The following is a 25,412-nucleotide window of genomic DNA, read 5'->3' as shown; positions in this document are numbered from 1 at the left end:
AAACTATCCTCAGCTTACCAATTCCTTTTAAGTTAAGTTCTTCACAGCTCTGCCTTCTATTTTTAAAACACTTTCTTAGCTTCTATGCTACGTTTGGGGTCCTACCAGCAGCTGTTTCAGAAGCGACTGGATGAGTGTACTTACGTTTATAAAACTAACATTCAGCTCTTTGGCGGTGTATCCCCGTTGGAGGTTGCGTCGGGCATACACGTCATAGTCCCGGACGATCCTTGTGATGATATCTGACGTTGAGATGCCCTCAGTTCTCTGCGTTGGTACGAACATCCCTGAGCAAAGTGGGAAAAGAAAGCCAGCTGGGAAAGCACGGCAGGACCGGGCACTGTGGCAGGTAGCTGAGAATGGATACAAAAACGCCTAACCATAGTCAAGACATTTCCAATTCTGGCCATCTTATTCCTAGTTTATTTTATCTCCCTCACGTGTGAGCTTAGAGAAGGCACTAGATCGCTACATGGTTCATTTTCCCTCAGCCTGCAGAAAGGCTAAAACTTGCCTGCTGCACGGTGTCAGTTGCGATGCAGGAAGCCAGACTGGCTCCTGAGCCAGCCCTTATTTAACGTTATATAAAAGGCTGGGGGGGAGCAGTTGGCCCCCACTCACGCTACTGAAAGGCTGTTTGGGCTCTCCAACATATTTCCACTCTCCCCTCCATTTCTATGTTGCACCATCTGACAGTCTTTGTTCTGCTGAGTAAAGCAAAGCGGTAAAACAAACCACTGGCCAAAGCCACGGAGCACCTCCAGGTAGGAGATGTGCACTCTGCATTACAGTATGGAAACGGAAACACCCAGGAAGTGCTGGTAGCTTGTAACAGGAAGATGGCAAGTAATGGTGGTGTGAACAAACGTGGATATATACACTGTGGGGACAGGCCATCAGTCTCTACAGCCCATTTCATGTACGTCTGGCCATGTTAAGGGGTTGGATAATCACTCTCCCTTCTCCAACTAATAAAACTGGCAATTTATTAATACTGCTTGATTTTCCTCAGCATAGATGAGGAACATATTGCTCCTCATCAAGACAGGCTCATTTAACATGTTAAAGCAAGTCACAAAGGCAATAATAGCAGAATACTAGCTCACCTTGTTTTAGTAGTTATTTAGGGCTACCAAAATTACTTCTATCACTTACATGTAATTGCAAAATTAAACTGCTGATGAGAGAGAGATAAGTTAAGACTGGAAATGGTTTTGGAAAAAAAAAAGTGCCTTGTCTTAAAAGGACGCTATAGCTATTGACAAATTAGTCTTCACACATTCACTTGAAGTAGGCAGCATTGGTAGCCAATTTCACAGGGTTAGAAAAAGAACTGGTGAAGGAATCAAGAAGCTTAGCAGCCTCCTGTGACTAAATGATAAGTGATACCTTCTCTTTATGATCTCTAACTACTATTCTGCTCAAAAATAGATTGTTTTAATCGTGACCAGCTAGGGTTCCCTGATCACGCTTTTCAGGCATGCAGTAGTCACTCAGGAAACTATTTTTGGAACCCACTTTAAGCCAAAAACCTTTATCGATAGGAGCTACAAGAATTCATTAAGGAAACCCAAACCCTACCCTTGCTAAGCCAAGTGCTGAATTGTTTTCCAGTAAGTGGACAAAGCCACATGCAGGAACATCACCTTTAGTCACTGATTTTGCTTTCATTGGCTCCATGTGTTACACTGATTGATGTTTTCAAACCTAATTGTTTACAAATGTACAGAGGTTTAGTCAGCACACCATTGCACAGCTCCCAGTTGTCCATATACTCTCCCACCCATTGACTAGAGTGGGGAAATAGTAGTCCATGGGAATCTACACAAAGAGCTCCACACTTCCCATTTGCTTTTCTGCTCGCTAACTACTCAGTGTGGGAAAATGAGAGTAATGGAACTAAGGAAAAAGCACAAATGCATCCACAGCATTGGTCTATTTAAAACAAAATACCCTACAAGAAATTCATTACCATCATAACGGTGTTCTGGAGTGTCAGGACTACTGTCACTAGAACTCAAAACCCTCCACAAGTAACATTATTCCCATCTTACGTCTAACAAATTTCAGTCATACAAGGTTGAAGTCACTTCTCCACCATCCTGCAGTGACGGGCGCAGGACAGAACACATCTCTGAAGCTATAAGTTCATATTCTGTTGTGCAAAGTTTGAGTTCCTCATAAGGATGCATGCACATTACACCCATTCCTAACAACAGCAGAGGAAGATGTGCCAGGTTTGGGCACTCTCCAGCTCAGTTTGATAATGACAAAGTGACACCAAGGGCGCCTGTTCTGTTGTACTGTTAACTCGGCACCTTATAGGTCTAAGTCAAAATAGCTTCCCAGCCAGCATGCATTCCGTGTGTCCCACAGTGACCTGTCCTTACCAGAGGGATGTTTGTCCCATTGCCTAGTAAAGGAAGCTGGTGCTGGCTCTGAAGCTGTAGAAAAAGCAGTTCCCAGAGGAGGGTTGTGAGTCTGACACCACAGTGATGTTTGCGTTTGGAAAACGATGAAGAACTGATGCTATAAAAAGCTTATTCTTTTAGCTCAGGTCTACTGAGCCTACTGCTGTCATTGTATAGCTTGAGAATGTCACTTTGCACTCCAAATTATCAGCAGGCAGATTTGCTCTGGAATTCTTTTAAGAGCCCAAAACATGTTTTTGTAGACCTGGAAGAGGATGGATTCCCCAGTATTCAAAGCAGCACCTCCAGGGAGCAGTGGGAGAAAGGAATGACCAGTTCCTACTCCTGCACTAGTTATTGTGCTGGGATAGCTGCTGCCTGCAAATGTGGCTAAACATGGTCTCCTCAGATTTAATTCAGCTTCCATGAACCAAAGAGACACAAACTCCTGATGACTTCAGCATGTTCACATTCAATGTAATACTGTGGTCAACCAAATAGCTAAGTGGTCATGCCAATTAATTACTCCGGCACTCATTTAAACCATCTGCCAGTGTAGTGAAAAGAACCCTCGGTGCAAATCACAAGTGGATCCTAATGACTCCTGAATGCTGACAGTGTGCCTTCCCACATTAAAGACTGTTCCGTGTCAAGGAGTCATCATTTCGTGGTTACCAACAAGTCGCTGCAATTGGCTGGGCTGTTGTGGGAACTGAACTCATTTTTATTAGTTCAGAGATCTTAGTTGAGCAACCTAAAATCATTTAAATAAAAAAAGAAAAAAAAGATGGGGCCCCTTTTTGATAGATTTGAATGGTTTCCTGGGGGTTACGGCAAGAATTCAGGCAAGGACATTGTGATTTGCAAACTGAATCTTTCTGCTGATGTCAGCAATACCTACTGTGAGGGTGTACGAGAATGCAGTATTATCTCTGCTGCTTCTTTCTCAGCAGTTGTGGTCAAAAGGCAGTAAAAGAATTTGAGCCAAGGCTGAAAAGAAAGGTGCTAGAAGTGTGAAGTTGCCCTTACCTGCCTCCTTTATGTGCTTGTATACATCATCCGAGCCAGCGGAGGAGTACGGGATGTCATCGTGGGCTACAAAGTCAATCTGCCAGTGAACAGAAGAAGAATCACATGCCACCATCACTGAATCTTGGTTCAATGAGGGGTCGTTGTGGAGGACCAACTCTTTTCTTGACTTCAGCTGACTTGCTTTTGACATTCTCATCCTAAAGCCATCACCTAGAATATTGCACTAGATTTAGGCCTAAAACTACTATATTCTGTGATCAGTTAGGAAAGTACAGAAAGCTTGTCTCCAGAAGCATTGTCATTAACACACTGCTCTGGCTTTTTCTGTGTGATATTCTGTAGAAAACCTAAGAGAGCTGTATCTGCTTTTATTGTTACTGGAAGAGCTAAGTCAAGTGGCAAAGCCTTTACTTGCAAAACCATGGAGGCAGGATTATTGATTCTGTCTCCTTAGGGCTGTGCGTATATACCAGCCCACCAACAGCTGTCATGCTGTCCATTCATCACCCAGTGATGTGGACACTAATTCTAGTTAATTATGCTTTTGTTAAGACATGTACTGCAAGACAGTCAATAGCATGTACGAAATCATATTCTGCCTTTTAGAGGACACACTGTATTTTTATGTATTACTGGCCAATTATTGCACCTGTTGACATTAATTGGAAATGTGCCTTTAATTCAGGACTTTAATAGGGCTTCAGTCATGACATGATAACTTTACTGATCTCCTCATGATCTCCTTTCCTGAATGTCAATTTATGGATGACTCTTCAGTGCTATTTGCCATTCAGAAACGATCCCAGCATTCCGAGAAATCACCCCAGCACACTGAGAAAAAAACGGCAAGAGAAATACAGCTTTTTCTGACAAAGGCTAAGGCAAGCAATGCAGCATACCTAATTTCTGTGACTGGAGTTAACTGAATTAAATAATTTACTTCAGCTGATACATGTTCACAGGCTTGCTGTTATCTTCAACTGTCCGTCTATAAAGGGGAGGGAGGGATAAGGGGAGGAACGTACCTTATGTTTTTCAAGAAACTCCGGTGTCAGCGTCCAGGGTGCATCTCTGATGACCTCATCCACATAGCGACAGTGCCTGAGGGCTTCGTATCTCTCAGTTTCGTTCATCACAGTGAAGCCTTTGAACTTATGAGTTAAATCATCACTGCAAACTAAAATACGGAAGTATCAACAAAATGGCTCCACCCACAGTAGAAATTGCTTGACCAGCCATTTATTATTTCCTGATAATTCCATTAAGCACTTGGTTATTACAATTTTAGTGAGCTCCAGGGCATCTAAGAGTTCTGCTCAGAGTTGGCAGGTACAACCATATATTTATGAGAGATCCTTCCCTTCTAGAACTGCAGTCAGAGCCTGAGTGACATACTGTAGGACATCTCAAGTGGTACTGTACATGCACGTTGAGGCAAGTGAATCCCACTACAAGGGAGGATTTTGGGGGTAATGGACAATGTTTTAAAAATTGACAGAAAGTGCAGTGTCAGCAACCACACAGTGCTGACAAACCTCAAGTATCACAAAATGGTTGAGGCAGGAAGGTACCAGGACATCACATAATCCAACCCCCTCCTCAGAGCTGGGTCAACTACAACAGGTTTCTCAGGGCTACGTCCCAGAGATGGAGACCCCACAGCATTTCTGGGTGTCCTGTTCCAGTGTTCAACCACCTTCACAGTACAAATGTTCGTTCTTACATAAGCAAAGTTCTAAATGATTAATTTGCCAACACAGCTCTAAATCATAGCAGAAAAGTTTCTCACTAAATAAACACTGATAGAAAATAAGCCATGTCAGTTTTTACAGGAATCTGTCTCTGAATTTAGCTTTGAGTTCAGCAGATTTCATAGAAAGAGAAGTAAGGCTTGTGCCATGATCAAATGGGAAACTGCAGAAGGAAACCTCGTGGAAAGGACTGGAAGAAGCTATGTGCTCTAGTGAAAAGAACAGAGTTAAAAGCCCAGGAATCCTGCATCTTTAACTCTGGATGTACCAATACCATATCACATGTTGCTTTTAAATTGAGGGGGAGGCAATGTCCGTGTTACTGGGGGACTATAAAAGCTGGCTATTATCCTTCTACACACATAATGTTGCAGGAGAGGCAGTGGCCTGTCCCTGTAGCTGTAACTCTGTCTGGCACTACAGCTACAATAACCATTTGATGCACCACGTGGAATAGTTTGATACCATCACCACAGGTCAAACCCATGCCTTTGGGTCTCGCTTTTCTGCGACACCTGGACAAACAGTAAATGTACTTGACAAATGATAAATGCAACATTATTAGTGCTGCAGGAAAGTGTGATAGCAGCCCTGTAGCTGCTGCTTCTTTCTAATTTGAAAATATCAGCCTATCGGACAAGGCTCTGACAAAGACACAGCCTTTTTTGAGATCTAAAATGGATGTTCTTGCTGTGATGGTAATGAAGGGCCTTTAAAGTAGGAAAAATGTAGGAGGGTTTAGATAGCCCTGGAGCTTGTGCAAAATTCAAAGTCAGGTAATAATATATATGTATTTCAGCTAGCTAAATGCTACTCTATCCTATTATGTCATTTTTGATGCCTGCTGACAAGAAATTTAATGGAGATCAAAGCATTTGCAGTAGAAACTTCCCTTCTGAGACTGTATTTATATTTCTTTACAGACTTTATATCATCTTAAAGCTACCCTCCTCTAGAAGAAAGGGTCTACTAAAATTATTGGAAAATAGTAATTTTAGCTTGTAATCTGTAGAAAGGTTTGATTTCAATTTTTGATTACTATTTATTCCTGTACAGTGCAGACACAATATGTCTGTATTTCCTTTTGATTCTGTCATCCTGCTCTAATAACTGATTTGAGAAGCTATAAATATCTTTAAAAAAAAAAAACAAACTTAGCTCCAAATAATTATTTTCACAATAAGAAATAAAGGGGATTGGTTGTGGTGCCAACACATATGAGACCAGTGCTTTTGCAGCACAAATTGTATGTGGGTGTGGAAAAGTGCCCGTTTTATAAACATGCTAAGATACAGTGCATTGCTGGGAAAAGGTATTGATGAGTGCTGGCTGCTTTGTCCTTCACTCCAAAAATAAAGGGCAAAGTGGAGCTATGCCACAAAATTCAAAGGAGCTAGACTTTTGCCCCAAAGCTCCTTCCCAGATCCATGACACCATGACTCCACTCCTCTCCCTTTAAAAAACAAGAACAAAATCTACATAATTATCATTTTTTAAGCCTCATTCTTTTGCACCTCTACATGCTGCTTCTGCAAGATACCTGGCTCCGGAGAGAAACACGAGTCCTAAATTTTTCCTTCATAACAAAGGGAATATTGTTTCCCTTCCAGGAAGCTCCATTTGAATTGCCACCATTTGTAAACTTAACAGTAAAATGTAAGATTGTGTATATATAGAGATTTTGCCTTTCTTCTGTGTTACGTCTTTTTTGCCCTCCTTTTAACTGATTTGGGACAAAGATACAAAATCATTTATTTATCAAGTGTCCGAAGGTTGCATTCACATTCTCTTTATCATCATTTCTGTAAGCATTTGAGCAGCAGCTGACCGTTGCTGTGCAATGTTTATGAGAGACATATCTCAAACCCAAAGGGGCAGGGAAATTGCAACTGAAATGCATGTTCATGAGGCCTCACGAGAGCAGCGTGTGCACAGCCAGCTAAGCAGGAAACAGTCACTCTCCCTGCGGTGACTTCTCTGGCATATACCAACTGCTGAGCATCTGTTAGCAAGCCGCACAGCAAAAAAGAGGATAGTTGTGGAAAAAAAAGTATGAAAAGAAAGTAACCTGCCTGGGGACACTTGTGAGCTGAAAAATATGTTCAAATCATAACCTACATTTCGGTCTCCAAACATAATGGTCTGAATTTAGCTTCTCTGCTGATGTTGAAGGTTGGGCCTGCAGACACAGTACGGACCCAGCAGCCAGGGGACGTGGGCTGTGTCTGACTGGCAGAAGGACTGAAGAGCCAGAAATAAATGAGTGGTTGATCTCATTCACTCATCTCCATCTTTGAACAATTTTGAGTGAATAACTGAAAAAGGTAAATTATTCATATGGAGCTATTCTAAGCTCAGAGTCATGCAGGCACCTGCTTTAACTAGAATGGGAATTGTGCCTGTGCTGCTGAGGGCAGAATTTGACTTTTACTTTAATTGATTCAATTATAAGACATAAGTCAAGGCAAATCACCTATAGAAAGCCCCCAGAGTGAAAGTAGCATTCAAAGTCATAGTGTATAAACAGCTGGGGGTGAGAGCACAGCAATAATGCTTATGCTGAAGCACAGAAGCAAAACTCCAGCACAAGAAATAACTCTGATCTTACCTCCTACTAATAAGTAGCTATTTGGGAATAGAGTTTTGGCTTGCATAAGAGCTCTAGCATGGCCAGAGTGGAAGAGGTCAAATATCCCATCTGCATACACTCTGACAGGTCTGTCAACTGTGAAGAAAGAAACACAACAGTGATTTTCCAGACCCAAAACAAGTTGCACTTAATTCTACTGGACAGGTTTTTGTTCCCAGATAAGATCATTGTGGAGATTTACCCCCGTTCTGATATTCAAACTACACCGTGGGTGAACTTGCAGTGTTTTATACTGCTTATAACTTCTCCTTCTCTGTACTCTCTGCTGTTTTCTCTCAGACTTAGCCTATTTATTATCATCGATCATCCCTGTATTTTAATTTAGAGAAAATGTCATCTTCCTGTCTCATTCAGAGTTCCACCATATGTCTTGTTCTTTTCCCTCTGATTTTCTAGTTAGTTCTGCCTTCTGGATGTTTTGAAAATTTTCCTTATTTTTTTTTTCCTATCACCTCACTTTTTCTCCACTCTGGTCTGTCTTTCTTTTTTCCACAGCTTCCACATAAATACTTCATTACCCTTTTTTAATACTTCCCCCAAGATCTTTTTTTCTCATCAATGAGTCTATCTTTTTTTTTTACCATCCACCTGCTGTCACCCTTGTAACTCCTTCTTTCTGTATGAAATTTTCAGCAACAGTCTTCAGACAGAAAAGGTAAAACTTGCTTTACCAAATGACAGACCTGACAATGGTGTGGTAGGTTTACATGGCAAGGTTTTCATAGTGGAGGTTGCAGGGGTGGCCTCTGTGAGAAGAAACCAAAAACTGCTCCATGTCAGATAAGGGCCAGTTTCAGCCAGCTCCAAAAGGATCCACTGCTGGCCAGAGCAGAGCCAATAAGCGATGTTGCGATGTTGTTTGCACCTCTGAGAGAGTAGATTTAAGAAAAGGGAAAAAAACTGCTGTGCAACATCAGCTGGGAGAGAGAAAAATGAGGAACAGCCCCGCAGCCCCCCAGGGCAGTGCAGCAGAAGGGCAGGAGGCGCTCCAGGCAGGCAGCAGCAGTTCCCCTGCGGCCTGTGGAGAGGCCCCTGGTGGAGCAGGCTGTCCCCCTGCAGCCCATGGGTCCCACACGGAGCAGATCTCCACGCTGCAGCCCGTGGAGGAGCCCCCGGTGGAGCAGGTGGATGTGGCCTGGAGGAGGCTGCGGCCCATGGAGAGCCCCTGCAGGAGCAGGCCCCGGGCCGGAGCTGCAGCCCGTGGAGAGGAGCCCACGCAGGAGCAGGGGGTCTGGGGGGAGCTGCCGCCCGTGGGGAACCACTGCTGGAGCAGTTTGCTCCTGGGGGATGGACCCCGTGTTACGGAGCCGTGTGGGAGCAGCTCTTGAAGAGCTGCTGCCTGTGGGCAGCCCCCCAGGCTCAGTTCAGGAAGGACGGCGTCCCGTGGGAGGGCCCCACGTGGAGCAGGGGCAGAGAGTGACCATGAGGGAGCGACGGAGACAAAGTGTTAGGGACTGACCGCAGCCCCCATTCCCCGTTCCCCTACATTGCTCAGGGAGATGATGTAGAACAGGGTGGATAGATGGAAGGTGTTTTAAATTTGCTTTTAGTTTCCTACTGCTCTAGCTTGTGAGTAATAGTTAATAAATTTTACTGATCTCCTTATGCTGAGACTGTTTTGCCCGTTACGATAAATGGTGAGTGCTCTCCCTGTCCTTATCTCAGCCCTTGAGCCTTCTTCATCATATTTTCTCCCCCTTTTCCTTTGAGGAGCGGGAGTGAGACAGCAGTCATGGTGGAGCTCGGCTGCTCACCTGAGTAAAACCACCACACAGTGCCACAGAATAGCCACCTCCAAGCAAAAGGACAGCAGAGATGATAACAACAAAGATCCAATATTCATGGACTGTACTTTATGTATTTGGGACTTTCTGTGAAATCATTCTGTTCCCCAAGCCCGATCACAGAGATAAGTCTGGCAAAAATGTCCAGACAGAGTTCAGAAATTGGACATGGTTTCTTTGCAAAGGGCAAATGGCCTTTAAGGCCACTTAAGGTCTGATGTGGTCAACAAGAACATCAGTGAAAGAAGACATGTTCCGGCATACATAGGCAGCATGTGAAGAATCCCAAAAGTAGCCACTAATCAACACAATTTTCAGGCTGTCTGGAGTGGGCTGGCAAGCCTTCCTTTTGACCAACATGCAGACATCCATGAAAACATCAAACTCTAACTTGAAACATTTTCCCTTGTTGTTTCTCCAGCGGAAGACAATGGTCCTCTAGTTACTTGTTCCTTCCCCATTAGCTAATAGCACCAGATACCAGGCTGGCCTTTCTGCTTCCAAATGGAAGGCAAAAGTGAGTATTGATACACAGCTGTAAGGGAGAGCCTGTGCTTTGGGAGTGCCCATGGTCCTGCTGATGTAGCTCTCTACACATACCTGGTGTTCCCAGGCGGGCTTGTGCAATGGTTAGCTTCTCGTGGGGTGCTCGGCACTGACAGCTTGTTTCATCCGCAAATGGGGCAGGTGCCGTCAGAGTCTGGAAGGGGGGAAAAACACAAAGTCAATTTGTTTTTCCACCGAGTAGTTAAAAAAGCACCATTTAACCGTGCTCTAACCAGGCTTAATGCTGGTTTGTTCCCTGGAGACTTTTGCTTTTTGGTCACCCTTCAGCATATACAATTCACACAATGTGAAAAGATGAGGAAAATAAGGCTTTCTAAATACAACCTAATTCATTGCCTGTGTTGAGAAGCTCAAACATTGTGAAGTGAGTGCAGGTACATAATTTCTCTGTTTGCAGGACAAAGTCAGGTCTGATTTTTTTTTTTTTTGGTCAGAGCAGCTTAACCCTTGCTTTGGTCTCAACAAGTTCAAAGGCCCAAGATGCAAGATGTATCCTCCTATGTGGAAATCATAGCTGGAAATACTAATTGGGATTTAGAATGCTACAAATGGGCCATCCCTCACAAGCACCAGTTCCTTCCATGGACAAAACATCAGTACAGATGACTGGGACCACAAGCTGTTTTAATGTGTTTTTAATCAGAACCTTAGACAATTTTGAGGAGCCGTTCAAAATAAAGCCAAGACCGCAACCAGAAGTCCCACCTAGCTAAAGCAAACTGAGCTGCAATTCCCTTCTCTACTCTGACGTGTACTGTAACAGTACTAAAATGCTCTGCGATCAGAGCACCACGAGGGTCCTTGCTCTGAAGAACTTATAACCTAAAGATATTACAGAGAGAATGAGGACGTGTGAAGAATGATGTGGTATTATCTGTCAGGAAACATGACTACAGACATTACTTATTCTGCCCATACCTCTGTAGGAAGTTATCAGCAATAAGAATCTCAGATATTTATTATCTGCCATATGGTCTGATATGAAAAAAATGTTTCTCCTGCTCTAGGCTTGAAATCTTTATGGAATCATAGAAACAGCAAGATATCATTAGCTGAGACTTGGGTTGTTTTGTTTTTGTGAAATGAGTCAGTGGTTAAGACAAACCAAGGGAAATATTTAACTTACTTTGCCTCCACCATGATACAGCTGGGACCTCATGACCTTGCACCAGTGGTTTGGCTTGGTTTTGACAGTCACCATTTATACAATACACATTTATCATTATCAGTTTGTGCACCCATGGTTGATAGTAACAGAATCTCTTCCCTTGTCTTTACACTTCTTCAGCTTTTAGACACTGAACACTTGATCACTGAGCATTTATTTTCCTTAGCATCGCTGAGACACTTTAACCCAAAGACATGTATTGCCTAATTGCTGTTGACCTCTGGGTTCACTGACTTGTTGCATGTAAAGCTCAGAGAACAGTATTAAAACAACACCAAAAAGTGAGCTCTAAGATTCACTTTCAGCTCTTTCTGCTTTGGAATTTCCTATTCAATTTGTTTCCCAAAAGCACTCAACCTTTATATATATTTCTTTTTTTTCTTCCATTTTTCTTTCCTTTTTTTGCAAGCTCAAGTGCTACAGGAAATCGTCCAAGGTAACTTTAATACATTAGTGCTGAAAATCACAGCTTCTCCACACAGACAAGGCTAAAATTGAGACTCTATGGCAAACTCCACATTTCTGCTTGGGCTTCACGGAAGGGAACTGTTCGGCTGGCCACCCACGTAGCACAGCGTAGAGCATTACACATAATCATGCAGTGTGAGCTCCTTTCTTTATTTTCTAAATACTGTCTTTTTGCTTCTGTCTTTGTGATCCCTGAGTGCTAACCTGTCTTATCATCTCCAAGCAAGGTCAAGTTACACAACAGCCCGTACAGCCTGGTTCACGCTGGGATAAAGAGGAAGGCAGAAACGTTAAAACAATAATGGCTATGGTCTGAGGCCTGCAACTGGTAATCAGATCCTAGCTTGGTAGAGGCCGTTGCCTTGGAGATTACTTGAAGAAAATAGGCCTGGTTTGCAGCAAGATTTTTTTTTTTCTAGGCAAACACTGTAGTGCTTTTTGTCCATGTAAAAGGCCGTGCAACACCAAGATTTTTCTTGTGGTCCCCACTAAATGGAGAACAACCACTATTAGCTTCCCTTCAATCCAGTTTTTGTAAACACTCATCATTAACGCTCACTTTACAGCCAAGGTCTTAGAACCAGACTTGTCAATATTTCCATTACTCTCTGACCTCTCAGTCATTGGATATTAAAACGCATTAAACACAGTAAATTAAAATCAGCCAAGTTCCATCAAAGAGAGAATACGTAGACAGAGAAATACATAAATATGTTGTGCTGACAGATCAAGTGAAATACAGCAATAGTTCCCAACTGGTACATCCAATACTATTTCATTTTCTCTGGCCCAGAAAAGATGCCGCAGAGCTTAACAAAAATGTCTGATGAGTAAAATATTACAAGACCATTTGGTTTGTCTACCAGAGCATAAGACAAAATATTTCAAGAAATGTTCAAAACCCAGAAATAATTTATCAAATGTCTTTCTGTTTTGATATAATTACTCATATTCTTTCCAGTTTCTTGTAATAACTGGAATTGGGTGAAGAGAGCAAGTAATCCATGTAACAGCCTTTTCATTTTGGTTAATCCATTAAAGTACCTTTAGAAGTTTGCTATAGTTCTGCCAATAATCAGATGGTTAGACAAAGACTTTGTGCAAATGTACTTCTGTCTTCATCTGACAGACTTTTCCCTTCATCTGTGCCTTTATTATTTTCTGGGCACTTACATTTTGTGATTAGCCAAGCAAGCCGAATCACCCTTGCATTTTGGACCAAAGTAGGCTTCTGAGATCTGCATCATCCTGTAGCGCGATTCTGTGATGCAGGGTGTTCTACAGCTTCAGTGTGACTTCAGTGATGAATTATCTCATTTTGTTTGCTCAGCACCTGCCTCTCGCTTGTATTATTTGATATTCTTACACTGGAAGCTTCAGTAAATTCTTCCACAGTCACCTATTCCCCGTCTCTCACGATTTCACAGTCCTTTCTCTTTTCTCCCCTTGGTCACTTTTTTTCCAGGCTGAAGAACGCCTCGGAGCTTCATCTGCACACAGTAATGTCTTTGCATTCCTCAATACATGAGACAGTAAGAGCAGAGTGCAGCGTGGTAGGCAGCACTCCCCAGCTGAGCTGGTTCTGTGGCCAGGACACTTTACGAAGAAATCCTATATGACGGATGGAAGTAGCTCATTTTCAGGTGTATCTTGATGCTGCCTTTTTATTATCCCTCCTCACAGCCTCTCAGGCTACTGTAACCATTTAACTTAGCTGCAATTCAGCAATATAAATATTAAAAGCTTATGTTCCTAAAGGATTTAAAAGAAAGTGGTAGGTGTTTTGTAGATGAACAGAAGTCAAACCACTGAAATGACATCTAAAAAGCATGAACACCTTCACACCTTCTTTAGTTTGCAGTCTGTAATAGGAATAACTAGTTGTGTTAGCTTGTTTTCTGTATTTCTTTTTTTTTCTTCTTTTTACACAGCAACAAGGAAGACAGAAATATTTTTGAAAAGGGGCAAACATAGACCCATCTACACAATATTGCGTCTGCCTTTATAATTCTGCCTGCAGAGTAATTGCATGCGACGTGCTAATAGAAGGAGCTACTTTTTTATTTATTTAAGACAGCTACACTACCTTGTTCACCACATAACATAAACAGGCAAAAACGTCGTTCTCTTGATGGAGAGAACAGCTATACGTCAAAGATTTTGCCAGTAACACTTCAGACGTTGAACCAATACAACTATCCAGGTGAAACTTTGTAGAGCTGGGCTTTGTAGGGCCTGTGCTTATAAAAAAATTAAACTGGCAGGCAAATGCTGTGGGAGGTATGATGCTGTAATCTCCTTTCATCTCAGAGGCAGTATTTAAAACAGATAACTGATTTCACTGGAACAAATCACGTGGGGAAGATCTACTCATATGAGGAAAGATTATTTTGGAACCTGCTCCTGATGTTGGCAAACAGTAATTACAGAGCAGGAAACGCTGACATCAGTTTTAAGGAACATTTCTTAAGAGCAAAATGCTACTGAAACTCTTTAAAAGGAACTAAAAATGCCTGCTGAGTTTCTGAAGCATGAACACCCTTTGCAAGTGGAAACACTATCTGAAGGACTACCCAGGTCTTCTCTTAGAGGTTCAGGGAGTGAACAGTATGAGAAATGAAAATCCCGTTGTCTGTTGGATTTGTGACCTTCAGTAACTTTGGCCCAAACAGGTAAATTTATGAGCAAGGAAGTTGTAATTGAATGTTATCAGTGGGTCCCTCGAGGTAAACTTTTCACAAATGAACAGTTCCAGTATGAACGCATGAAACAGAAGAAAACCTATCTTGTTCTCCAACGCTTCTGCTGACTCAGAGAGGTGGATGTAACAAAAAATAGAGCAAACTAACCTAACAAGAATAATAACTTAAAAAAAATATAAATCTGTTTGCATGCATTCCAAATTGCCTTATTCCCAGTAGCTTTTTCTGGGCTTTATCTTCAATCAAATATACTTTGCTCGTCATTAGTATTAAGTCGGTAATGATTAAATGCAAGATGCAATTACAAATTTAAGGTACAATAGCAGGAAAAAAGCTTCCACTGCCTTCTCAAGAAGCACACTGATGTAAATACGTTTCATAGATTATAAAACTAGAACAACTACTATATAATCCAGTCTAATCTTTGCAAAAGGCCAGAGAGTTTCAAGACAAGATTCCTGCATGACAGCTGCAACTTCTGACTGAATTGGAGCATGCTTTTTAGAAAACAAAATCCCTCACAGAGGTAGGATGGGTCCCAAGTCAAGCACAGCTCACATGAATGAAGCACCTCCACCAACCTCTGCAATTCGCAAACCCGGCCTCACTGCCCTGGCACGACTGGACAGAGCACTGCACACAAGGGACCTGGGCACGACCCACCAAAAGAGCTGAAGTTACAGCAGCAAGCAGTCTGTGAGCCCACACCCTACTGCCCTGCTTGCAGGACACCCATCCAGGCTGCCAGCTGCCCCAGCCCTGAGGAGGGACGTGCAGTATTGCAGCCCACGGACGCATGCGGCTCCTTCAGCAGGGCGCTGCTTACCTCGCTGCAGTCTGCAGAGGCCATCGCAAAATGAGGACGCTGCAACTGGGCTGCAGAACCAAACTCAGTGGATTTGCACTTAAAAGCTGAATGGCAGGTGCTTGATGGCCCATGATTAACACTGAGAGTTGGCAGTGGACAACAGACCCAAAGTGTGTAAGCACTGCTCCGATGCCACTCTGTGTTTTATTGACCGATCCAGAAAATGGAGATAATGTCAGCTGGTATTTTGTTTTTATTTCTAATGTCTGTTTCTTTTTGCTCCTACATTAGTGTATATACCTGATATATGCCTAGAAGGCACACATAAAACTTCAGGTTTAATACAGGCAAGGCTTAATCTCCTGAAATCACTCAAGCTATAGTTGAGATATTGGGAGAACTTGGCCCAATTTCAATCTCTGCTTGCACTTCTACATAAAGATACTTAACGTCTATCAATTATTTCAAGTCAGATGTAGGGTAGCTTTTTTATATAAATCATTACTCAAAATAGAGCTATGTTGGGAAAAAAAAAAAAAAAAAAAAGACTAAAAGACTTTTCCCCCAGCACATGAGGCAAGTATTCTCTGCAGTTCCCCAGCTGGAACACAAAAGCATCCTGGGATGAGCTATTTTCCTGCAGGAAGTGCAGTGCACTTCTGTAACAGATCTCTGATTTATCCCGTGCCTTTCACGAGAGCTTTTTCACTGTAAGCCTTCTGTCTGTGTGTGTATAGGGAAGGAAGGCAGATTACCTGGGAACAAATGTGTAAGTGCACAGTTCCAGTTGCACTGAGTACAGGACTACAAATGTGTGATTATACACTACACGTAATTCTTGTATCTGCAGCATTGGCTTTCTTCTTACATTTCTTATATATGTTATGTTATAATTTTGAATACACCCTGGGGGAGAGAACAGAGAGAAACTATTCACATTGGTTTTCTACTTATTTTTAAAGGTATGATACAAACCTTCATAGTAGCGACAACAGCACAGTTTAAGAACTTGGTAACATTCTCCTAGTAAAGCTGCTTCTAAAATAGCATCAGCGATGTATTTGCAAGCAAGGAATACAGTGCACAGAGTGTAACGTTTGCTCCCTGCGTTTACAGGTCATCTGTGAATCCTGCAGAAAAGTGTATCTGTAAGTTTGTGATCTGACCAATACAGATCGCAATGTGTTTTCGCAGAGACTATGGCATTTTGGAGTGTATACTGATGACATGTTCTTTGATGCAGCAAAGGCAAATCGCAGCAGATTTCTGGTGCCTACAGGCTATTTTTTAAGTTATTTTTTAAGCGTGGCAAAGATTGCTACGTGTTCCCAAGTGCAAACCATATTGGACATTTTTAAGAGTTTGTGCTTTTGTGTAATAGCCAACATTTACGAAAAGTTAAATTTTCCAGAGCAGAAACCAAACTTGTAAAGGAACTAAAAGATATTTGGGCAAATAAAGTCATTCTGGGTTCCTCAAATGTCAGGCTTTTTACTTATATATTTATGCTTAGTTCCAATTTGAAGTGAACAGATGGCAGACCCCCTAAGAATTAACATCAGATGAGAGAGAACAGACACATGGACACTTTTGTAACCACAATAAAAGCCCCTAAATTTGGCATTAGCTCCTCTGGTTAAAATTGCATATATCTGTTAGTCATACATGAAAAATAAATATGAAGATATATGGCTCATGGAAGTACAATATCTGAAATAATTCTAAAGGATGCATCAGACCCTCTCAAAACACTGTTTGCAAATAAGAACGAGGTGAGGCATCCAGGGATGAAAATATAAAAAGCCAAGGCACGCAGGTTTTACTTGCGATTATTTCAAATGCTGTGCTTAACATTTCATTGCTTAACAGCAGCAATAAGAAAACTGTCTAGAGGAGTCTAATGTCACCTTCATTTCACTGTCATTTCTTCTAAAAATGATAAAGAAATAGGTAAAGCAGCTGATACCTAAAATGACATGAAAGCTGTGATCTTCAAGTGTTCCTGAGTCTCATTCTCCAAATTACTGCAGATACAGTGGCTCCAAGGCATCTGGTGCCTAAGTCCTATTGAATCATAAAAGCGTGTAGCCTCTGAACCTCAAGACAAGGCAGCAGAAGTAAGCCCAGGCTCGGGAACAGTTGCTGGGATTGCCAGGGTGAACCTCAAATAGCCCCAATGCTTACAGTGCCTTGGCAGAACACGTTTTATCTGCCATATGGATAGCTCCTAAGTCTCCAGCTAGTCCCTCTGCCTTCACAACGATGATGTTAGGCAGAAAAACCCAGCACGGTACTTCCACACAGGGCAAACAGGCAAACAGGACCCGGCTGCAGCTCGAGCCGGGTGCCAACAGGCTTGCTACGGCAGTACGGACGTCACGTAGCCGTGACCTTGGGAACAGCCTGGTGCTCCTGGGACCCCACTGCCAAGGGAACACCCACCAGCTTCTTTCAGTCATCTGGCGGACTGACCCTAAAGTACTGTTCTCAGCTGCTTAATTCCTTCCCGGCCCTGTACCCACCAACATCCCAGTAGGCACAGCCACCCACCTGCCTATGCCCTCTCCTCCCCTGTAGTTCCCCTTGGCTAATTCAGGTGCTTTTTGTGCCTAACTTCCCCTGCATGTTGCAGAAAGGCCTTTATTCCTCATTGGGGCGTAATCTCACATCAGACCAAAGCACAACAAGCTAGGTACTGCCATGGAAACATCCATTTCAGTGTACTTCATTCCCTTAACTGACCTAACCCTAAGGGCATCAGCCAATTTTGAAAATATTACATTGGCACTCAGGTCCCAGCAGTCCTTTTCCAGACGTTCTCACTGGGGCCTAGGTTGGATGACAGAGACATGAAATATGAGGAAAAGAAGCTCTCCATATGTTGAAGGGAAGGATGAGGCCAACCAGTAGTTTTGAGGTTTGTTTTCAGGTAAGTTTCGATGTGTATTCGTTTTTGCTTTATTTGCAGCACTGTACTTATAAATTGCCATTGTTCCTTTTTCTGAAAGACACTATCTGGAATAGTCTTGCTGAACAAAGAGGGGTGTTGAAATGTCTGTTTCTTTACTGCGGGTTGAGGATTAGCAATTCTCAAGGTGCACACTGACCCTTCAGCGAGCTGCCCACATGGAGTTTCTTGTGCGACCGAAGTCAAACTCTTGACCCCAAGGGACTTGCCTTTTTCTTTTCAGAGGGCTTTATACTTCCTCTCTTGTATTTCCTCCTTTGGTATCTCTGCCATCCACTTAGACTAAGGGCATGCCTCACTTATGGGCCTTTTCGGTATAGGTAGACACAGGCAAACCTTAAAGGGGATTCCCACACCGAGATCTGGAGCCCACCAGTGGTCTGCAACCCTTAAAGTTACGTGGGGGCAACTGCCATATCTTGAATGCATGTCACGATACGACCAGGAGCAATGTTTATCCATTTAAAACAATGAAGACCCCTGCGACCAAACCATGGATATTCCAGTGGCTAAGCAGGAGAAGCAATGCTCATTTAAAAAAAAAAAAGAAAGTGATTGGACAGTGATAGATTGAAAAGTGGCCTAACCCACTAACCCACAGTTTGGTCCAGATGAGAAATGGGTAAGTGCAGAACTATACAAACCAGGACTGGTGAAATGCTATTTGTTTTTTCTCTTGACCACAAATCTATTAAAATCACCATAAGGGACAAAGCTGGAGGCTCTAGTTGATTTGTTTCTCTGCGGTGCACTATGACTAGGATACATAGGTCACTCTAGGAGAGATTTTTCTGGCATCCGAATACATGGAAGTTGAGAGCATAAAGAAGGCAAAGTCTAAGTGAAAGGTGGATCACGGGAATTGACTGAAGCAAGAATGCTCATTAATGCTCTAGTCAGTTAAGAAAACCCAAAGAGTGTCTTGGGAAAAAATTAATGGCAATTTATATCACAACAGTACTACACACCGGAAAACATCAGCTTTCAATACACATTGAAACTTACCTGAGATTTGCCTTCAATGTGCCCTGTTTTCCTGCTCATTGAAGGATACAGGGGTTTTCCTTAGTCCTACTGTGACACTTCCTGCCAAGCTAGCAGACTCCATAGCCTAAAATCAGAGGACCTAGTGACAGATATCCATTAAAAATATTCAGAGTTTTAAGGCTTCAAATAAATAATTCATTTTTCAATGAACAGGACAACAACAACTGTTGCAGAAAACAACTAATCCCCTTTCCATCTTTTAAAATCTGGGCTCATTCTTAAGTTTAATATCCTCTTTTAACACAAGGAGCTTCCTAAATACAAACATACGCTAAGAACTTTAAGGCCCAGATAATTCATTTTAGAGCCGTATAATAACCAAAGAGAAGCATCAAAAAGTCCTCTGTAAATGCCACACTGGTATCGTCCTGAGGTACCATCCTGTGGTCCAGCAGAACAGGATGATACTAAAACGTTAACCAAGATATATACCACTTTTAGATGTACGGATGAAGTATGTGACTTGTCCAGTGATCCACCACTGAGCATGCTGACTTCAAAGGAGCGGGATCAGAAGATGTACTGAAAATATTTAAAAGCATCTGATAGGAGCTTAAAACCCCCGCTACTACTCAACATCTGCAGAGTTGTGATTAGCTTTTCTGGACACCAGCTCTGAATTCTTCCCACTTGAGACACAGCTTTGTTAAGGGGAACTTGACTGTACTTGTCTGTAACATTCCTTACACCCTAACCAAGTGAGGTAGATCCCATTAAACTTCTTTTTTTTTTTTTTTCATTTTTTTGCTGAAGACAATGTAGATCTGCTGGCTGACAAAATACCACTTCATAAGGACACTTTTTCCATGAATCTTTGTTCAGATAAATGTCTCCATTGCCTGTTATTAATTTACTGGTACCTGTGAAGATCTAAAACACCGTAATGAATCCCTGCTTTACTCGCGTACTCTAGCTGTCACCTTAATTTCCACAGAAATTATAATGGAATAGGTGACACTGTAAATACTGGCATCATATTGTCACTTCTTTCTTTAAGATCTTTTAAAACGTCAGACTACACGGAGTAATGTATTCAGACGGGTTGTTACACCTGAGCTTTTGACAGAGAAATCCTAGTGTGTACGAACACCCTGCAGGAACGGCACGTGAGCTCACCTTCCCCACTAGAAAGCTCCAAAAGCATCCCTTGAACAAATTAAAGAGTTTTCTTTAAAGTTCATTCTAATTATACCACTAGCAAGCAGAAAATGTCAATTTAGGTCAACTCCAATAGCGTTGCTATTCCTTGTCACATTAAATGTCTCGACTACCGCGCTGAGCTTAATTACTGAAGTCTGGTTTTTAAGTACGCGTTAATTAGGACCGTGACAGAACCCGGGAGCTCGGTGAGCTGATTCCCCGTGTCTAAACTGTTGCATCAGTCGCAGACCTCCACACCTCGGTACGCCTGCGGGTCTGGGCGCTGCGTGCAGGCATGGCTCCTGCCGCCTCTACCAAGGGGCAGGCGACGGCAGGGCAAGGAGCGACTGCTCCCGACGGGCACGACACAAGGCTTCAGGGAAAAGACAGAAAACGCACGGGTTGTGTTGGGTCAGCGCACGGGAGGTAGGAGGCTTTGACCCCTTGGGGAGTCAAAATCCCTTGGGGTCCCAGCACAGGGCCAGCGGGGCTGGGGCCTCACCGGGCTCCTCTGCCAGCGGGGCTACAGCACAGCGAGGGCAGCCTTAAAATAAGAGAGGGGAACTGGACTGGACTGGACTGAACTAACCTTCCCTTCCCTTCCCTTCCCTTCCCCTTCCCCTTCCCTTCCCCTTCCCCTTCCCTTCCCCTTCCCCTTCCCTTCCCTTCCCCTTCCCCTTCCCTTCCTCTTCCCGTTCCCCTTCCCCTCCCTATCACTATCCCTTCCCCTTCCCTTCCCCACCCCTTCCCCATCCCCATCCCCATCCCCGTCCCTCTCCCGTTCCCCCCCGGCCCCCGGACTCACCAGGCGCGGCTGGGGGCAGGTGTGCTCCAGCTCCTCCATGGCCCCTCCTCGCCGCTCATCACCGGGGGATTTCGGGAGGCCCGGCTCTGACTCAGCACCGGCGGCGAGCACTGGCATGGCCGGCGGCAGCCCCCCCCCGCCCCTCTCCTCTCCTCTCCTCTCCCCCCCGCCCGGTCCCGCTCAGGCCGTCACGCGGGTGCCCGCCCCGGGGGGGGTCTCCCCGGGAGCCGCCCGCGCGTCGCCATGGCAACCGGGCGTCTCCCCCTCCTCCCTCCCTCCCTCTTTCCCCGCCCGGCCTAGCGGCGCGCCGCGCTCATTTGCATGCGGCCTCCTGATTGGCTGGCTGCCGCCGCCACCGCCCCGCGGCGCCACGGCGGGCGCCCGCTGGCTCCGCCCACGCCTGCGCCGGAGGGGAGGGGCCCTGCGAGGCGGGGAGCGGGGGCGGGGCGCGGCCGGGACGGGGCGGGGGAGCGGCGCGGCTTGTTGAAGTAAAAACAGAAATGAAGAACCCAAAACCGACAGAACGACCCCAAAAATAAAGGCTAGGCGAGCTAGGAGGAGCCGTTGCTCAGGGGGCGAGGCGCCCGGCCCCGGGTGCTGAACGGACAGCTCCCGGCCGTTAGCGGCTGCGCGCGCGGCCCGCCCCCTGCTGCTTCGCCCCGAAAGGGGGGGATCTGACCAAAATCGGGGACTCTGACCCAAAAATGGGTGCTCTGGCCAAGGGGGGGTGCCCTGACCCACAGCCGTGCTCTGACCCCAAAATGGGTGCTCTGAGGACGGGGTGCCCTGACCAAAGGGGGTGCTCCACCCCAAAAAGGGATGTCCTGACCAAAAACGGGGTGCTCTGACCCAAAAATGGGTGCTCTGACCCAAAAGGGGTGCCCTGACCGAAGGGGTACTCTGCCCCAAAAGGGGGTGCACTGGCCAAAAGTTGGTACTCTGACCAAAAGCGGGTGCTCTGACCCAAAGCAGGTGCTCTGACCCAAAGCGGGTGCTCTAACTAAAGTGGGTACTCTGACCCAAAGTGAGTGCTCATTTCCTCAGGAAAAATATTTCAAGGAGTGTTACACTTTTAGGAGGACATTTGGGCAGAGCAGTGTCGGGACATGAGCAGAGGGACCTCACAAGTAGCCCTTCAACAAACCCAACAGCGTGTGGTAGCTCCCAGGAGACCAGTGCCAGGGCACAGAAGGAGCGGGACAAGGTAGATGCCTGGCTGGGGTCAGTGCCCAGCCCTTCCTGACCTAGCGTGGGAGATGAAGGGGAAGAGATGCTATGCAGCCGGATGATTGCCAATAAATTGGAAATGTAAATTCCTTCACCTCGCTTTGTACGCAGAAAGGTGAACTCCATCTTTGCTTTCATGCTGGGAGTTTGCTATTGAGCCTGGCTGCATTTCAATTAGTATTTCATAATGTTTTTTCATAGAGATGATCTTTTTCTATATACATGTAGCATTAAAGAACAATATCTCTCTTACAGTGGTGTTATCAGCTAAGTGGTGCTAGAATTTCAACGTGGAAGTGGAATACCTTTGTTGTTGCTCACTTCTTTTCCAACTTTGGGAGATATTTTATACTAAAGCTTTCTTGCCTTCTGTTTGAAGAGCATGATCAAGAAAATGTTTTCTACCGCATTAATAGAGAGAGTTGAAATAATGGCAAAGGCTCTGGTGAGAAGGCAGGGGAAGACTGTGGGGTCCGTCACGTGCATCCAAACTGACTTTGTCACAGGCCACCCTGGCTCTGAAGATCTTAGTTAATGTTCTGGTTTTAGGTTCTTGGACAAGGCATCCTAAACTGCCTCTTCTTCTTGCTGTGGAGGAAAACGGCCTTTCAAAAGGCTGGAAGATGTGTTCTTTACCCTCTAAAATAAATAAATAAAAATTAGATTTGACTGGAGAAGCTGAGTGGATGGCCTTCCGGAAATCCTTACTAGCAAGCCAACTTTTAAAAGACCAGTGGAGAAAGAGTGATGAGTGGGATGGTTCATGCATCTGACTTCTTTTATGTAACCAAATATCTTGCATCAGGCTGAGTATGGTCTCTTGGGCATACTCTTGCTATTTCTTCAGAAGTAAACGGGACGTATAGCCACAGCCTTTAACAACGGAGCTCTTGGCAACAACTGCTTGGGCTTGAATAGACATCTGATGCATAAAAATCCTGTCCCATGGTGCTTAAATTGATTTTATATGCAAACGAGCCCGGAAACCATGATCCAATCCCCTTAACACTAATTCCAAGATCTGAACTGAGTAGACAGCAAACAGGGAAAATTCTTAATTGGAAGGAAGGTTCCCCCTGAGACGTAGTGGTTGGTTGGTTTTTTTTTGTTTGTTTGTTTGTTTTTGTTTTGTATTTGTTTTTGTTTTGTTTGTATGGAATTTCTTTTTTGCAAACTGGAACAATTCGTTCTCCAAGTTTGATATATACATATATATATCAAATATTTAGCTGTTACATTTAAATCCCCTCCATTCTCAAACAAAGTATTATCTCCATCTGGACTTCTTGTGCAGCTGAACACCATGGAGACAAGTATTCCTGTGCAGACTCCTCTATATTTTCAGGCTGTCATTTTTAAATACCCCCTTGCCTTTTTTTCAGTTTAGTCATTGAAATGCACACAAATGCAACTAAATAAACTTCAATTCCTTATAGACACCATCACCTATAAAATCTCTGTCATGCTTTTACCATAGTATGCATATTAAACTGAATCTAGCAGACGAGCACTGATCAGACAACATGGCTGAAATCTGAATTAATGTGTCCACTTCCATCAGAGAGGTTATTCCCCTTTCTCTGATGGCTTAAGATAAGTGAGAAACTTAGTTCATCAAGCTTACTACGTCATGGTCGTAGCTGTGCTGCTTAGTGTATACTAATGGCATCCTTGCCTTAAGGCAAAATGCCTAGAAGAGCAACCTGTACGTGGAAACTGGGAATGAACCTGTTGAAGACCTCAAGCTGCTTGAGAAGGGAAATGATGTGCATTATACAATTAGTTAACAAGGAATGCTTTCTGCTCTTTAAATGCTAAAGCAAAGATATACCCCCATCTTCAGCAAAGTTTAATGACTTACCTCTAAGCCCCTTGCTAACACAGTAATTTGGCTCAGATGCCTTCAGTGGTCCAGATCTGTTACTGCTACAGAGAAGCTTGTAAACACCCAGCAGTCTCCAGGCTAAGGTCTGCTGTATTAGCAGGACACTCCATGCTTCTGATGTCCTTTGTAAAAGCAGGGACAGGAGTGTATTGCAGCCCCTAGAGAATATTACCAAGTGTTTAAAGTGCCTCAGTAGACAGCAAGCACTAAATACCACAGCAGAAGCTGTATTTAAAATGGTCTGCCCATGAGAGAGGCTGCAAGAGTCTTCTGACTTAGACCTGAGTCATACTACAGAAAAATAGACCCTCGAGTGTTTCCTGTCCAAAAGTCAGCAGGAAGCCATGGAAAACTGGGGAGATGCATGGTTAAATAGGGTTTGAATTCAAAGACAAGCATCTACAGAAAACATCACAGAATAAATTCTTGAATATTTAACAGATGAGCTGGGTTGTGCTTCAATATATGTTTTTTGGATCCTGAAGGCTTTAATGGCTGTCAGCTGCAAGATTTTGTAAGATGGAGGAATGGCTTATGGCTGGAACAGAATACTTAAAATACTATGTTTCTTTCTACCTATCTATCAATCTCTCTCTGTGTGTGTATATATATATATATATGTACACACAGACCTATATATGTAGGTATAGGCAAGTCTCTCTATATATAGACTTATAGACTATATATACATAAGATATATAGGCAAGTCTATATAGAGAGACTTGCTAGAATTAGTAGTCAAAAAAAATAGAAGAAAAAGATACCATATTGCTGTGATGATCAATTAGTTAAATCACATATTTTTAGACCGGGATTAAAACCCCACAATTCTGGATTTTTTTTTTCCCCACCTGCAAGGGCAGAGAATGAAAGGTATCAATTTAAATACACCTACTGGTTTTCACTGCCTCCAACACCATCACTTTGCTGCTTCCATGCAATTTTATCTGATACGGTAGCTTTAACTCATTTTTAAGGTGTAGTTCATCATTCCAGAGG

At 43.6% G+C, this 25,412-nt stretch overlaps 1 protein-coding gene across 4 annotated transcripts in view; it reads right to left on the bottom strand.

The window, feature by feature from the left end:
- The window catches only part of PCYT1B (phosphate cytidylyltransferase 1B, choline), a 32,781-nt gene extending 11,304 nt beyond the window's left edge, over positions 1–21,477 (bottom strand). Inside the window, exons 1-7 of one of the 4 annotated variants that reach the window (XM_035542340.2) lie at positions 21,302–21,435; positions 19,315–19,420; positions 10,229–10,328; positions 7,803–7,919; positions 4,469–4,620; positions 3,441–3,519; positions 145–353 (exon numbers count right to left, since the gene is read on the bottom strand). In XM_035542340.2, the coding sequence (XP_035398233.1) occupies positions 145–353; positions 3,441–3,519; positions 4,469–4,620; positions 7,803–7,919; positions 10,229–10,328; positions 19,315–19,353 (696 nt within the window). In that variant the 5' untranslated portion in view covers positions 19,354–19,420; positions 21,302–21,435. Of the gene's footprint in view, positions 1–144; positions 354–3,440; positions 3,520–4,468; positions 4,621–7,802; positions 7,920–10,228; positions 10,329–19,314; positions 19,436–21,301 lie in introns of all 4 variants that reach the window. The other 3 variants (XM_050714235.1, XM_035542339.2, XM_035542338.2) reach the window with 3 other exon arrangements.
- Positions 21,478–25,412: the final 3,935 nt, after the last annotated feature.

This window comes from Cygnus atratus, chromosome 1 (assembly GCF_013377495.2).
Source record: "Cygnus atratus isolate AKBS03 ecotype Queensland, Australia chromosome 1, CAtr_DNAZoo_HiC_assembly, whole genome shotgun sequence".
NCBI lineage: Eukaryota > Metazoa > Chordata > Aves > Anseriformes > Anatidae > Cygnus > Cygnus atratus.
Note: the sequence above shows the minus strand (reverse complement) of the source record. Positions and strands in the feature narration are given on the sequence as shown.